Source organism: Caretta caretta, chromosome 2 (assembly GCF_965140235.1).
Source record: "Caretta caretta isolate rCarCar2 chromosome 2, rCarCar1.hap1, whole genome shotgun sequence".
Classification (NCBI taxonomy): domain Eukaryota; kingdom Metazoa; phylum Chordata; order Testudines; family Cheloniidae; genus Caretta; species Caretta caretta.
The window spans coordinates 46,896,609-46,913,699 of record NC_134207.1 but is presented as its reverse complement, the minus strand read 5'-3'; the positions used below and the strand labels follow the sequence as shown (position 1 = coordinate 46,913,699).

Genomic DNA, 17,091 nt, shown 5'->3' with positions numbered 1-17,091 from the left:
TACACTGGCATAAACACCTTTATACTGATATTACTGTGCCCATCCTCAGGGAGCTATACTATTTATACCAGTATAGGAAAAATAGTATAGCTTTTGTGTGTAAACAGGCCTTAGTAGGTCAGATCATGTGAGTTGTCTGTGACCTGTCAGCTCTGATCAGAAGCAAACTGCTGAACATAGCGATAAGGACAAGGAGGGAGAATGGGGGAGGAGAACACTGCTGATTGTCATTCTCTATTATATTTTCTAATCTGGCTAGGAAAACAGAGATGGAGGGGTGGCAAATGTTTTTGTTGTGAATGAAGACTGCTAAGAGCTTTCAGTGGGAGTCAAGTCATCTGATAAGCCCTAGTCTATGCTATGAACTTATGTCTGTATAACTATGGTCGCTCAAGGGTATGGAAAATCCACACACCTGAGCGATGCATTATACCGACCAAACTCCCAGTGTAGACAGTGCTATGTCGATGGAAGGGCGTATCCTGTCGGTATAGCTACTGCCTCTCAGGAAGGTGGAGTACCTACACCAACAGGAGATACTCCCATAGGAGTAGGTAGCATCTTCACTAATCACTGCAACTGCTGCAGTGCTGTAAGTGTAGACAAGCCCTAAACTAGTAGGGGATAAGCGCAACCTAATCTGTATTATATTTAAATAGATTCAGGGTATTAAAATGGGGAAGCAATAGGAAGCTGGGGAGAAGGATGAAGGAAACTCAGAGGAATTTTTGATCAGGTTAGGGTGACCGGATGTCCTGATTTTATAGGGACCGTCCCAATTTTTGCGTCTTTTTCTTATATAGGCTCCTATTACCCTCCACTCCCTGTCCTGATTTTTCCCATTTGCTGTCTGGTCACCCTAGATCGGGTCAACACTCTTTCACTCAGCAGTTATTTTACTGAGAACAGTTATGTTTTTCCCTAGCTTCAGTATTCCTGATATAGTCAAATGTGTTTATTTTTTGGACATTATGAATGCTTGTGATTTTGAAACCATGCTGTTTTTAGAAGGTAAGTTTCTCAGCCCTGTCACTCTGTTTTGATACCACTAAAGTCAGAGGTGTCTCTCTTTGTCAGCACAGACCCCCATCTGCACTCTCTCTCCATGGAGTGTAGATGGATCCTATGATTTAACTCCACCTATCACAATTCTAACAGTAACTGGGTATGAGATTTTGTTACAAAGGTGAAACACTAGTAGCTGCAAACTTTACGCTGTCGGTCTCCATAGCTTACTGCTTGTGTGCAACCCATGAATTCCCCATATTTAACTACCTTCTTAGTGTCCAGGGTGACTTTATAAAGAAGTCCTCCCTTTGTTTATAACTGAGTAAAGTGTCTGAATGCTCATCTCACTCATAATACATAATTCCATTTCTATTTATAAGTGATTTTTCAATTTCCTTCTGCATATCTGGTCATTTTAAAAGTCTTTCCTCCACTTCCACTTTCCCTGCATATTTGAGGTAAACATTTTTATTCAAATCAGTTTCTTTAGCATGCTAATGAAAACCTGGATCCCAGGAGTTCTTCCCCTGCTGGATACGTAAAGAAATCTACACAGATACCTGTAGATAATTAGAATTACATCATATCAGATTTCACATTAATAAATGCATTACAGAAATTAACTTATAAAAATGACAATATTATGCTTTTATATAGCAATTTTATCCCTAGAATTCAAAGTGCTTTAAAAAAGAAAGTAACTATAATTAACCCCATTTTATAAATGGGGAAACTGCCATGACGTGAGTTGCACAGCAAGTCAGAGAAGGAGCCAGGAATAGAACTCTAGCCTCCTGATTCCCATCCAATCCACTGGTCACACTCTCCTGGGCTTTTAACAGAGGGTGTGGATGGTCCCACTGAAGTCAATGGCAGTACCTTATTAATCAAGTCAGAACTAGTCCCATAATAGTCAGACAACAAATATGGAAAAACATTACTTACATGTGTAGTTCCATATCACAATTTGTGAATGTGCTGATGTCTCTAACTGACTAAGCTTTTTTATATCTCCAATGCTATGAAAATATCTATATATTTTAAAAAGGTTTTATTATGGTCTGAGAACAGTAGCTTTTGTTTTATTTTGTTTAGCTGAAGTGTATATACTTAAATTAGATAAGACCGAAAAATATTTAAACATAACTTATAACTGCGTTATAATATTTACATAGGAGAAACAGAAAATCTTAAAACTCCATTTGAAGGTTCAACAACTGATATAGGATGTATAGCACTTGCTCTGTATTCAGCCCTCTTTTCCTACTCTGGATGGGATACCCTGAATTATGTCACTGAGGAGATGAGGAATCCTGAAAGGTTTGTGCATACTCTCAAATCCTCCAAAGTGTTACAAAGATTATGAAAACATGACCATGTGACAAGATAGATTGTTCAATGACCCAATGGATGAGTTCAGTTTGTTGTGGGGGGGCGGGGTTGTCCTAATTTTGAAATTAATCAAACTACTATCCATAAAAAAATTCTAGCTTTTGAAAAGACCTACTAAGCACCTTACCCCTATGTGATTTCCCTTTTTCTCTTCAGATTATTATATCAAAAAGTCAATAGCTCCATATGTGACATTATTTTCTTTACTTTTTAGGATGGGATTTTCAAAGGCACCTAAGGAATTAGGGCATCCAACTTCCACTGAAAATGAATAGGATCTGGGTGCCTAACTTCCACAGGCCCTTTCAAATTCCCACTTTTTTTTTTTTTTTTTTTTTTTTGTGGTCAGCCAGTGCTGTATTTTACCTTCGAGGAAATGAGCCAAAATCAAGGGTAATAATAAACTGGGGCAAAAGTGAGAGACAAGGGAGTTATACTAGTGTTCTGGAAACATGTTCATTTCCAAGGTCTGGTCTACACCTAACAGTTAAAAGGTTCAAATTCTTAGGGGTAATATTCGATACTAAATTACTTTGGAAAGTGTAGACGTAGCCTCAATCAGCATGGAGAGGCACATACATTGACAGGAGCCAAATTTAAGTGAAGGCACTTCCGGAGCTAGGTTGGCAGCTTATATCAACCTAACCCTGTAATGTAGAGCAGGCCTGAATAAGTTCCCACACCTGCAGAAAAGTTCTGTGTAAGCACGAAAGCTTGTCCCCTTCACCAACAGAAGCTGGGCCAATAAAAGATATTACCCCACGCACTTGTATTTGGGAGGAGCATTTCTCATTTCAATATGATGCAATACCATTTTCTCTCTCTCTTTGTAGGAATCTACCCCTCTCAATTGCAATTTCAATGCCTATTGTGACCATTATTTACTTGCTGACTAACATAGCATACTATGTAGTGTTGGACATGCCAGCTCTCCTAACAAGCGACGCAGTGGCAGTGGTAAGTTGTGTGAAGTTTATTAAGGCAAATGTTTACAATATATATAATTCTGTGGAAGATTCTCATGTCGTCCCTTTACAGCAGATTTCTTACCCTACCAATTAAAGTATTTCCTCTGTATGTGTGTTTAATAGCAATAACTACTTGTTCCTGTGTAATACCACCAGTACACTGTGATGACTCAGGCATAATGCATATCTCTGTGAACTGATGCTTATTAAACCATTTAATAATCTCTGCAAATACTGATCCTAACAATGACCTAGATGTAGCATTTTTTTTAAATAAACCCAGAGAATAAGGAGTAGAAAGTTTGGATTGCTTTAGGGTCCAATTTTGCTGTAGTTCTACTTCATGGTGTTCAGTATTGTCACTGCACACTCTATACTGACAAAAATAGGGGAGACAAATTTTTGCTGAACCCTGCTCAAACTTTTATTAGCATTTCACCCCCCCAAAATACAAACAAATATAGTCAGCATATTATACCATATGGAAAGTCTATAGTTATTAACACACAATTCAACCATAGATTTATATATCCTAATCTGCATGACAACCACTATTTCAAACCCAATTTACAGAAATTAACAAAGATCCAGTTTTGATTTAATGCAAATGTAGGACTTATCTTAGCATTGATCAGCCTTTCAAAATTCCAATCACCCGCTCAGCAGGAGTAATTTTCATTATCATCATGGTAAAGAATGGGCTAAGAGACTCTGTGCTTGGACTGATAAATTTTCCTGACAGTTTTGCAGACTGTCATTGTATATTTAATGTAATTAGCCTCATGCTCTTTCTTTCTATTGCAGACATTTGGTAATGAAACCCTTAGTTATGCTAAGTGGATAATTCCTATTGCAGTGGCCATGTCCTGTTATGGTGGCTTAAACTCATCAACTATTGCAGCTTCCAGGTATGAAACATCAAACATGTCAAAAGCAGCCGGTACTCCAAGGGCAATCAATAGCACTTCGTAGTAAGTGGCATCATTTAATAATACATTGCAGTGGGACTTGCTGAAGTTAAGAATCTGTGACTATCTCCCTTTCAGGCGTTTAGTATTGTAGGATAAATAATACATTCTATAATGTTAAGAATGCAGTCTAAAGGTAGCAGTAGAATGTTAACAGGAGTGACTGTTGAGTTTCTTTGGTCTAACTTGACTGGCAGACTTGCTACAAGAAGATGTGGCTGGTCTAGGAAGTGAGGGTCTAAGACGCCCATGCATGGTTGAAACGGATTGCATTCCTGGTGCACAAAGAATGTTCCCTATTAGTGCCACCTGGGGAATGAACCATCCCAAAAGAAATGAGGAATGATAGGGAGAAGGCCTTGTAAAATTGTAGATCTGTGTATACTGCCCCTCCTAGTTAGTGACACAACAGATTCACTACCCCTTCCTGGTGGGGTGCTTTGGGAGGCATTGTATGAGGTACACTTGTGTCTTGGCACAATGTTTCCAGAACAGCTCAGCACGGCCTCCTTTGCCAAGCAGTAATTAGCTGCCATAGTGTGGCCCTATGATTGTAGGCCACTCAGGGCTTGTGCCTCGCTTCTTTTATTTGTAGGTAAAACCCAATGCAAAACTCTGTGGCTCAGAAAGCTTGTAGGGTAAAATCTGAGTAAATAAAACAAAGGGTATGTCTACACTACGAAATTAGGTCGAATTTATAGAAGTCGTTTTTTTTAGAAATTGGTTTTATATATTCAAATGTGTGTGTCCCCACAGAAAATGCTCTAAGTGTATTAAGTGCATTAACTTGGCAGAGTGCTTCCACAGTACCGAGGCTAGAGTCGACTTCCGGGGTGTTGCACTGTGGGTAGCTATCCCACAGTTCCCGCAGTCTCCACCGCCCATTGGAATTCTGGGTTGAGATCCCAATGCCTGATGGGGCTAAAACATTGTCGCAGGTGGTTCTGGGTACATATCGTCAGGCCCCCGTTCCCTCCCCCCGTCCGTGAAAGCAAGGGCAGACAATCGTTCCGCACCTTTTTTCCTGAGTTACCTGTGCAGACGCCATACCACGGCAAGCATGGAGCCCGCTCAGGTAACCATCACTGTATGTCTCCTGGGTGCTGGCAGACATGGTACTGCATTGCTACACAGCAGCAGCAACCCATTGCCTTGTGGCAGCAGATGGTACAGTACGACTGGTAGCCATCATCGTCATGTCCAAGGTGCTCCTGGCCACATCGGCCAGGAGCGCCTGGGCAGACATGGGCGCAGGGACTAAATTTGGAGTGACTTGACCAGGTCATTCTCTTTAGTCCTGCAGTCAGTCCTATTGAACCATCTTATGGTGAGCAGGCAGGCGATACGGATTGCTAGCAGTCCTACTGCACCGTCTTCTGCCAAGCAGCCATGAGATGTGGATGGCTTGCAGTCCTTCTGCACCGTCTGCTGCCAGCCAAAGATGTAAAATATTGATGGAGTGGATCAAAACAAGAAATAGACCAGATTTGTTTTGTACTCATTTTCTTCCCCCTCTCCCCCATCTAGGGGACTCATTCCTCTAGGTCACACTGCAGTCACTCACAGAGAAGGTGCAGTGAGGTAAATCTAGCCACATATCAATCAGAGGCCAGACCAACCTGCTTGTTCCAATAAGAACAATTACTTAGGTGCACCATTTCTTATTTGAACCCTCCGTGAAGTCCTGCCTGAAATACTCCTTGATGTAAAGCCACCCCCTTTGTTGATTTTAATTCCCTGTAAGCCAACCCTGTAAGCCATGTCATCAGTCGCCCCTCGCTCCGCCAGAGCAACGGCAGACAATCGTTCCACCCCTTTTTTCTGTGCGGAGCCATACCAAGGCAAGCATGGAGGCCGCTCAGCTCACTTTGGCAATTAGGAGCACATTAAACACCACACGCATTATCCAGCAGTATATGCAGCACCAGAACCTGGCAGAGCGATACCGGGCGAGGAGGCGACGTCAGCGAGGTCACGTGAGTGATCAGGACATGGACACAGATTTCTCTGAAAGCATGGGCCCTGCCAATGCATGCATCATGGTGCTAATAGGGCAGGTTCATGCCATGGAACGCCGATTCTGGGCTCGGGAAACAAGCACAGACTGGTGGGACCGCATCGTGTTGCAGGTCTGGGACGATTCCCAGTGGCTGCGAAACTTTCGCATGCGTAAGGGCACTTTCATGGAACTTTGTGACTTGTTTTCCCCTGCCCTGAAGCACATGAATACCAAGATGAGAGCAGCCCTCACAGTTGAGAAGCGAGTGGCGATAGCCCTGTGGAAGCTTGCAACGCCAGACAGCTACCGGTCAGTTGAGAATCAATTTGGAGTGGGCAAATCTACTGTGGGGGCTGCTGTGATGCAAGTAGCCCACGCAATCAAAGATCTGCTGATATCAAGGGTAGTGACCCTGGGAAATGTGCAGGTCATAGTGGATGGCTTTGCTGCAATGGGATTCTCTAACTGTGGTGGGGCCATAGATGGAACCCATATCCCTATCTTGGCACCGGAGCACCAAGCTGGCGAGTACATAAACCGCAAGGGGTACTTTTCAATAGTGCTGCAAGCTCTGGTGGATCACAAGGGACGTTTCACCAACATCAACGTGGGATGGCCGGGAAAGGTACATGACGCTCGCATCTTCAGGAACTCTGGTCTGTTTCAAAAGCTGCAGGAAGGGACTTTATTCCGAGACCAGAAAATAACTGTTGGGGATGTTGAAATGCCTATAGTTATCCTTGGGGACCCAGCCTACCCCTTAATGCCATGGCTCATGAAGCCGTACACAGGCACCCTGGACAGTAGTCAGGAGCTGTTCAACTACAGGCTGAGCAAGTGCAGAATGGTGGTAGAATGTGCATTTGGACATTTAAAGGCACGCTGGCACAGTTTACTGACTCGCTTAGACCTCAGCGAAACCAATATTCCCACTGTTATTACTGCTTGCTGTGCGCTCCACAATATCTGTGAGAGTAAGGGGGAGATGTTTATGGCGGGGTGGGAGGTTGAGGCAAATCGTCTGGCTGCTGGTTACGCGCAGCCAGACACCAGGGCAGTTAGAAGAGCACTGGAGGGCGTGGTACACATCAGAGAAGCTTTGAAAACCAGTTTCATGACTGGCCAGGCTACGGTGTGAAAGTTCTGTTTGTTTCTCCTTGATGAAACCCCCCCCGCCCCTTGGTTCACTCTACTTTCCTGTAAGCTAACCACCCGCCCCTCCTCCCTTCGATCACCGCTTGCAGAGGCAATAAAGTTACTATTGCTTCACATTCATGCATTCTTTATTCATTCATCACACAAATAGGGGGATGACTACCAAGGTAGCCCAGGAGGGGTGGTGGAGGAGGGAAGGAAAATGCCACACAGCACTTTAAAAGTTTACAACTTTAAAATTTATTGAATGCCAGTCTTCTGTTTTTTGGGCAATCCTCTGTGGTGGAGTGGCTGGTTGGCCAGAGGCCCCCCCCCCCCACCGCGTTCTTGGGCATCTGGGTGTGGAGGCTATGGAACTTGGGGAGGAGGGTGGTTGGTTACACAGGTGCTGTAGTGGCAGTCTGTGTTCCAGCTGCCTTTGCTGCAGCTCAACCATACACTGGAGCATACTAGTTTGATCCTCCAGCAGCCTCAGCATTGAATCCTGCCTCCTCTCATCACGCTGCTGCCACATTTCAGCTTCAGCCCTCTCTTCAGCCTGCCACTTACTCTCTTCAGCCCGCCACCTCTCCTCCCAGTCATTTTGTGCTTTCCTGCACTCTGACATTATTTGCCTCCACGCATTTGTCTGTGCTCTGTCAGTGTGGGAGGACAGCATGAGCTCAGAGAACATTTCATCACGAGTGCGTTTTTTTTTCTTTCTAATCTTCACTAGCCTCTGGGAAGGAGAAGATCCTGTGATCATTGAAACACACGCAGCTGGTGGAGAAAAAAAAAGGGACAGCGGTATTTAAAAAGACACATTTTATAAAACAGTGGCTACACTCTTTCAGGATAAACCTTGCTGTTAACATTACATACATAGCACATGTGCTTTCATTACAAGGTTGCATTTTGCCTCCCTCCACCGCGTGGCTACCCCCTCAACCGTCCCCGTGGCTAACAGCGGGGAACATTTCTGTTCAGCCACAGGCAAACAGCCCAGCAGGAACGGGCACCTCTGAATGTCCCCTGAAGAAAAACACGCTATTTCAACCAGGTGACCATGAATGATATCTCACTCTCCTGAGGATAACACAGAGAGATAAAGAACGGATGTTGTTTGAACGCCAGCAAACATACACTGCAATGCTTTGCTCTACAATGATTCCCGAGTACATGCTACTGGCCTGGAGTGGTAAAGTGTCCTACCATGGTGGACCAAATAAGGCTGCCCTCTCCAGAAACCTTTTGCAAAGTCTTTGGGAGTACATCCAGGAGAGCCGCGAATGCCAGGGCAAATTAATCCTTTCACATGCTTGCCTTTAAACCATGTATAGTATTTTAAAAGGTACACTCACCAGAGGTCCCTTCTCCGCCTGCTGGGTCCAGGAGGCAGCCTTGGGTGGGTTTGGGGGGTACTGGCTCCAGGTCCAGGGTGAGAAACAGTTCCTGGCTGTCGGGAAAACCGGTTTCTCTGCTTGCTTGCTGTGAGCTATCTACAACCTCATCATCGTCATCATCTTCTTCGTCCCCAAAACCTGCTTCCGTGTTGCCTCCATCTCCATTGAAGGAGTCAAACAACACGGCTGGGGTAGTGGTGGCTGAACCCCCTAAAATGGCATGCAGCTCATCATAGAAGCGGCATGTTTGGGGCTCTAACCCGGAGCAGCCGTTCGCCTCTCTGGTTTTCTGGTAGGCTTGCCTCAGCTCCTTAAGTTTCATGCGGCACTGCTTCGGGTCCCTGTTATGGCCTCTGTCCTTCGTGCCCTGGGAGATTTTGACAAAGGTTTTGGCATTTCGAAAACTGGAACGGAGTTCTGATAGCACAGATTCCTCTCCCCATATAGCGATCAGATCCCGTACCTCCCGTTCAGTCCATGCTGGAGCTCTTTTGCGATTCTGGGACTCCATCATGGTCACCTCTGCTGATGAGCTCTGCATGGTCACCTGCAGCTTGCCACACTGGCCAAACAGGAAATGAGATTCAAAAGTTTGCGGTTCTTTTCCTGTCTACCTGGCCAGTGCATCTGAGTTGAGAGTGCTGTCCAGAGCAGTCACAGTGGAGCACTCTGGGATAGCTCCTGGAGGCCAATACCATCAAATTGTGTCCACAGTACCCCAAATTCGACCCGGCAAGGCCGATTTAAGCGCTAATCCACTTGTCAGGGGTGGAGTAAGGAAATCAATTTTAAGAGCCCTTTAAGTCGAAATAAAGGGCTTCATTGTGTGGTCGGGTGCAGGTTTACATCGATTTAATGCTGCTAAATTCGAACTAAAGTCCTTGTGTACACCAGGGCAAAGAGATCTCTGAGCACACCTCCAGATTCCAATGAGAAATAGCACAACTGGATAGAGGTGTTATTTTAGAGTCAATTAATAGTCCAATTTTATTTGCATTACACTGAAGAATATTTGTGTTCTTCCTTTTTCATCTGTCAAAGAATATTGCTATACTGTGATATTTGAAACTGATCCAATAATAGTTCCTGTTGATAACTCATAAATAATAAACAGAATTGGAACTGCTTTAAACAGAAAAACAAGGCCCAACAAAGGGAAAAAAAATTCCTTTCAGTCAAGCCAGAATTGAACTTTCATAGATATAAACCATCAATCTCACCATAAATTTGACACAGATCCTATTCAACAGAATTGAAAGTCTGCTAATGTTGCCATGTGCATGAATACATTAGAAGTACCAAACCTGAAGGAATGCCACAATCCGAGGATAAAAGGTCATCATTTAGCACCATCTTTGTCCTATAATATCATATAGTTCCATGGTTATCTTTCTGTAATGCCAAAGCAAAATAATTCAGAATATGCAAGTGCAGTGTGGAGTTATTATTCGTTTGTGGGGAGCAACACTGCCCTTGGCCTAACAAATGTGGTGAATTTGCTGTATATAGCTGCAAGTTAATCTGAATCTAAATAAAGCTTTTAATATTTTGGGTTAATAAATATTTATTTCAGTGCTAATAGTTCATGCTTTATAGCTAAGTATTTAGCATAATTTCATGTTGTCTGTGGACAGGTATATACTTGAGACACTGGAAGAAAACCAAAACACTTAAAACCAAGATGCAGCTATAATCGTGTAGGTCTCACCTTCTGTGTCTACAGCTATAAGTATGAAAGAACCAAATTCAGGAGAAAAGTCCAGCACATTCCAGTACTGTTTGTTTGAGGCTTACATTATCCCTCCCACTGCTATCCACAGTGCATTATTTAGTTAATTACGGTAGTTAGTTAAAAGAAAAGGAGTACTTGTGGCACCGTAGAGACTAACAAATTTATCTGAGCATAAGCTTTCGTGAGCTACAGCTCACTTCATCGGATGCATTCAGTGGAAAACACAGTGTGGAGATTTATATACATAGAGAACATGAAACAATGGGTGTTACCATACACACTGTAACCAGAATGATCACTTAAGGTGAGCTATTACCAGCAGGAGAGCCGGGGAGAGAGGGAAACCTTTTGTAGGGATAACCAAGGTGGGCCATTTCCAGCAGTTGACAAGAACGTCTGAGGAACAGTGGAGGGTGGGTGTGTGAGGGGGCGATAAACATGGGGAAATAATTTTCCTTTGTGTAATGATCCATCCACTCCCAGTCTCTATTCAAGCCTAAGTTAATTGTATCCAGTTTGCAGATTAATTCCAATTCAGCAGTCTCTCGTTGGAGTCTGTGGCTGACTTAGAACAACGCTTCCTCAGCTCTCATCCCCTAATGCCCCTGCTCTACTTGCGCTACATTGATGACATCTTCATCATCTGGACCCATGGAAAAGAAGCCCTTGAGGAATTCCACCATGATTTCAACAATTTCCATCCCAACATCAACCTCAGCCTGGACCAGTCCACACAAGAGATCCACTTCTTGGACACTACAGTGCTCATAAGTGGTGGTCACATAAACACCACCCTATACCGGAAACCTACTGACCGCTATTCCTAGCTACATGCCTCCAACTTTCATCCAGACCACACCACGCGATCCATTGTCTACAGCCAAGCTCTACGATACAACCGCATTTGCGCCAACCCCTCAGACAGAGACAAACACCTATAAGATCTCTATCAAGCATTCTTACAACTACAATGCCCACCTGCTGAAGTGAAGAAACAGATTGACAGAGCCAGAAGACTACCCAGAAGCTACCTACTACGGGACAAAGCCCTGGCTGGGATGATTTAGTCGGGGATCGGTCCTGCTTTGAGCAGGGGGTTGGACTAGATGACCTCCTGAGGTCCCTTCCAATCCTGATATTCTGTGATTCTATGATTCCATGACAGGCCCAACAAAGAAAATAACAGAACGCCACTAGCCATCACCTTCAGCCCCCAATTAAAACCTCTCCAATGCATCATCAAGGATCTACAACCTATCCTGAAGGATGACCCATCACTCTCACAGATCTTGGGAGACAGGCCAGTCCTTGCTTACAGACAGCCCCCCAACCTGAAGCAAATACTCACTAGCAACCACACACCACACAACAGAACCACTAACCCAGGAACCTATCCTTGCAACAAAGCCCATTGCCAACTGTGTCCACATATCTATTCAGGGGACACCATCATAGGGCCTAATCACATCAGCCACACTATCAGAGGCTTGTTCACCTGCACATCTACCAATGTGATATATGCCAACATGTGCCAGCAATGCCCCTCTGCCATGTACATTGGTCAAACTGGACAGGCTCTACGTAAAAGAATAAATGGACACAAATCAGACTTCAAGAATTATAACATTCAAAAACCAGTTGGAGAACACTTCAATCTCTCTGGTCACTCGATTACAAACCTAAAAGAGGCAATACTTCAACAAAAAAACTTCAGAAACAGACTCCAACGAGAGACTGCTGAATTGGAATTAATTTGCAAACTGGATACAATTAACTTAGGCTTGAATAGAGACTGGGAATGGATGGGTCATTACACAAAGTAAAACTATTTCCCCATGTTTATCCCCCCCGCTATCTCCACCCCCCACTGTTCCTCAGATGTTCTTGTCAACTGCTGGAAATGGCCCACCTTGATTATCACTACAAAAGGTCCCCGCCCCCACACACACTCACCTGCTGGTAATAGCTCACCTTAAGTGATCACTCTGGTTACAGTTGTATGGTAACACCCATTATTTCATGTTCTTTATGTATATAAATCTCCCCACTGTATTTTCCCCTGAATGCATCCGATGAAGTGAGCTGTAGCTCACGAAAGCTTATGCTCAGATAAATTGGTTAGTCTCTACGGTGCCACAAGTCCTCCTGTTCTTTTTGCGAATACAGACTAAGACAGCTGCTACCCTGAAACCAGCAGATAGTTAGTTAAACGTTGTGCTCGTGACTAGAGGCAAACAAGGTCAAAGTTCCTTTGTGCTAGTGCTGTGCAAACATATAGTAAATGATTATTCCAGTCCCAAAGAGCTTACAATCTAAAAGACTGCATGGAGCTTCTCCAGCTATGCAAAGGTGCAGATATGGCTCCTCTCCCCTAAAAAGAAAGCATGCTCAGCACAGAGGATTGGACTGGACTATATACTTTTTTGCTGTCAAATTGCCCCCTCTCTAAGCATTGTGGTGGCTTTTGATAGTCCTGGTAGGGACTTTTGACATTTTAGGAGCAATAGCATTCAGTATATTTCAGGCTACAGGAAGTTCTTTCAAAGAAATGTGCAATGTTTCTACAGTAAACGTATGCTTGCAGTGAAGTACGATTGTCAGTAGTACAGATTTTATTATAGGAACTCTCAAATGAAGAGCTACTTAAAATGGGGCAAGTGCAGTCTTCTGATTACCTAGTAGTCTGATCTACATTTGTCCCATTAAGTCAAATCATTTCTTAATGATGGAGGCGTTTTTGTGCCCTGGCATGTACATTAGCGCTGTCCATTATTCAGTGAAAGGCAAAGGTGGACAAAAGAATGGTACTTACAACAGAAAAGCATTTTTCTCCATCAATGTTTACAACAACAAAAAATAAGATAATTGGTTCTGCCTTTGTGGAAAAGCAGAAGGACTCTGCTTGGCTAATTAGACTTTTTTCTCTCCTTTTGTGTTAGGCTTTTTTATGTTGGAGCCAGAGAAGGACACCTTCCTGACAGTTTGAGTTTGATTCATATAAAGTGTTTCACACCAATCCCTGCTCTTTTCTTTAATGTAAGTAATAGTACTTCCCCACTTCTTCCCTCACTATTTTAGGAATCGCAAAATGGTAAAGTATTAAAAATCCCCTTTACACTCAATTTCTCCAGGCCTGTCCCCAAAATGGCTAGTTGAACTAAATTGTTTTTTAAAACAGTTGGAACCACACGGCCTGATTCTCGTTTACACTAAGGCCACCCAGGTAAAGTGATCTCAGTGTGAATGAGAATTAGGCCTGGAGGACAGGGTTAATCAGCCCAAACTAGTTATAAAATCATCTGTAGGGGTTTATCTGAATCAGTTTTAAAAATAGTTTGAATTTTTGTTGCAATATCCCCAGTTTATACCAGATTTAACGTGAATTAGTCTGTGTATTCTGATCGAGGTTAGAAAAAAGAGAAGGTTTAAAATGCATAACAACATAGAGAGCAGTTGTTGTAGAGCTGCACCACAGCGCTTACAGCTGCGCCACTGCAGCACGGCTAGTGCAGACGCTCTATGGCGGCAGGAGGGAGATCTCCCATTGACTGAATTACTCCAGGCCCTGCAAACGGCGGTAGCTACGTTGGCGAGTGAAACTCTCCTGCCGACATTGCGCTGTCCACTCCGGCGCTTAGGTCAGTGTAACTTGCATCGCTCAGGGAGGTGGCTTATTCACACTCTTGACAAAACTAATATGGACGTAGCTGTAGTACGTACATAGCCTAAGTCTTTGTGTGGATTTGCATATTCACAAAGCCACATACCTGAAATTCTCAGGTGAATACCACACGCTAAAAAGAGAATGAGTTTAGTTAGCTTTGGGTAAGAGGAAGATTGACTCACAATGAAATACTACCAGCTTCCCAATGAAGAATGTTTTATGTAGTCATGGGCTAAAGTATATAAGAATTTTAAAACAATATATACACACATTTGTCACAGCACTTAAAGTACTTGGATCAAAGTATTTAAAATTGGGTTCCTAAAGCTAGACTTTTACATCCATATTTACTTTGTTCTTCTCTAATTGCACAAAGGAATCTTCTTTGTGATGAGCACTTGTAGATATTTTTAAAATCTTATTTAGAAATTAAAATGAGATGTTATGGAGCAAGATTGACATTTCCTTGTAAATGAGATTGTGGGACACAGGGACAAGGAGCTGTAAGATACAAAATTAGAACAAATGATTGCAAGTACTAATCCAGAAATCGAATAGATTAAAGTGAAGGGGCAAAATCCAATATAAAGCATTTATTGTTGTTTATTAAAGTATTCATTTCACTTGGTGAAATTCTTTAGCCTGTCTTATGCAGATGATCAAAGTGCCTTTTTGCCTTAATGTAGGAATCTAGGAATGAGTCATTTGAGTCTGAATATTCCCACTAGTGGGAATTACACTTGTATCAGAGGGAAGGGTTTGTTCTCTTAACATGTGAACATAATTCCCATTTATCAGAATAGAAGTTTTCTGTGTTTATTAAGGGAAGAATGCACTCCTTCAGTTGAGCTCTTTAATAAATCAGTGGTTAAGATTCAGAGATTTTAGGCTTAATCACATCTGGACTCAGTTCTGCAGTCTTTTGGGCTAAATACCATAACTTTCATTGAAGTCCAATTGTTTGTAGAAAGCTCAAAAAGAGGAGCATTCTAGTACAAGGAAGAGAATCTTTGCTTAATTGTTCTCAGTGCACAGGAATACAATGTACTATACAGTGTTTGTTCCAAGGCAGATATTTAAAAGTTAAAATTGTTGTATTGTGTTGTCCGGTGGACTTGAGCCCAAGAATGTGAGCTAGGAGTTCCTCAGTTCTAATTATGGCTCTGATATTGACTCCTCTTCTAGCTTTGGGCAAATCAGTTGAACATCTCCGCCTCAGTTTCCTCATCCGTAAAGGAGGAAAACAATACATATTTGCCTACCTTACCAGAGAGATGTGAAGACTGACTAATATTTGTAAAGTGCTTTGAACACAAAATAATTATATAAATATTGGTGGTGTTATTATTGTTACTATTAAACTTAACTCATGTCATAACTCCCATTGACTTCTGTGGGGCAGGATCAATAAATAAAGTACATTAGATAAAATGAGTAAAGTTTGCAAATTTGACAAATCTAACAGTCCAAAGGAGAAAAGAAAGAAAGAATGAGTGATGACATTGAACTCTGTGTTCAGTAGCCACCCAGAGGACTGACTAAGTTTTTTCATAAAGGTTGCCTTACAGTTCACTTGAACAATTCCATGACAAAGCTCCTGGGGTAACTTCAAGCCCAGGCTATTCCTCAGAGAAGCATTCATGAAGGGGAGCAAGGGGCGTGACAGAAAGATACTGTAGGAAATTGTAGTTGTGCTCATGTGAGTACAGGCCTGCCTGGGTAGCCTATTTTAATATGCTCTTAAAATATACCCAAGGCCAGTAGCACTGACTGTTACTGAGGTTGCCTAACGCTCCCGATTATGACGCTTTGTTTAGTATTGCTTATAACTTTGCCAAAATGTAACCACTTGGGCTAAAATTTTACATGCCAGATGTCTGCCTCAGGCATCAATATTTTGGAAAATTTCCACCAAAACAGTCCAGCAACCTCTGAGAATGAGGCTAGGGAATGATAATGTTTTGCCCAATTTAAAAAATCATGGTGATTTTTAAAAAAAATTATTTTGAACAGCTCTGGTGCCCATGTGCTTTGGAGTAATTATCTGAAATTCAGAAGAGGAGTGAGTGGCCTTTGTGTCAGGAATGTGCCTTTTGCTGACCTTGTGAAAATCTGCCCAAATTTGGCCAAGAGATAAGCCTTTTCAGAGTCTCCATTAACACATGCTTAGGAGAGACTTCTTCAGTTTTTAGCTGCTAAAATCTCTGAAAATTCAGTACTCACTGTGCATACTCCATCCCTTCAGAGCTCCTACTGCTGATCAAATTGACTGCCCCCATCGAGCAATTGCCCGTGCTTCCACCAGCCCAGAGCAACAGGGATGAAGCAGAACTTTCCTGTTAGTGGCTGCTCCCAGCTGTTCTGGGCTGGGGCTGGGGTAGGCACTGGAACAGAGAGCAGGGAGTGTCTCTCTCCTGTGCTCGAAGGGTACATCCACACAGGGATAAAAGACCCACGCCATGGCTGTGGCTGTCCTGGATCAGCTGACTTGGGCTTGTAGGACTCAGACTGTGAGGCTCAAAAAAAAAAAAAAATTGCTGTGTAGACGATCAGGGTCAGTCTGAAGCCCAAGCTCCCGTATCTCCACTCTTGCAGCCCAAGGCCAAGTGTCTTTTATTCCTGTGTAGACATAGCCTCAATGACACCCCCGCCCCCTCAAACTGCTGGCACCCAGGCAGAATGGAGGTGGAAGCCTCCGGACTCAAATGCAGAAAGGACAAGAGGTGGGCCTGGGAGCAGGTTGTTGTTTGTTGGGTCCTTGCCTAATTTAGAAGTTGGAAGGGGAGTCATGAATGAGCCAGGGAATTTCAGGTAGAGAAAGGA

General features: G+C 43.1%; 2 protein-coding genes across 3 annotated transcripts in view; both read left to right on the top strand.

Moving 5' to 3' along the window:
• The window catches only part of DECR1 (2,4-dienoyl-CoA reductase 1), a 307,653-nt gene that overhangs the window by 63,023 nt on the left and 227,539 nt on the right, over positions 1 to 17,091 (top strand). The gene's annotated exons all lie outside the window — the stretch shown is intronic.
• LOC125632635 (Y+L amino acid transporter 2-like) overlaps positions 1 to 17,091 on the top strand; it is a 44,613-nt gene that overhangs the window by 15,287 nt on the left and 12,235 nt on the right. For both annotated transcript variants that reach the window (XM_075125072.1, XM_048841155.2), the window contains exons 4-7: positions 2,184 to 2,328; positions 3,234 to 3,357; positions 4,173 to 4,276; positions 13,544 to 13,640. In XM_075125072.1, the coding sequence (XP_074981173.1) occupies positions 2,184 to 2,328; positions 3,234 to 3,357; positions 4,173 to 4,276; positions 13,544 to 13,640 (470 nt within the window). The remainder of the gene's footprint in view (positions 1 to 2,183; positions 2,329 to 3,233; positions 3,358 to 4,172; positions 4,277 to 13,543; positions 13,641 to 17,091) is intronic.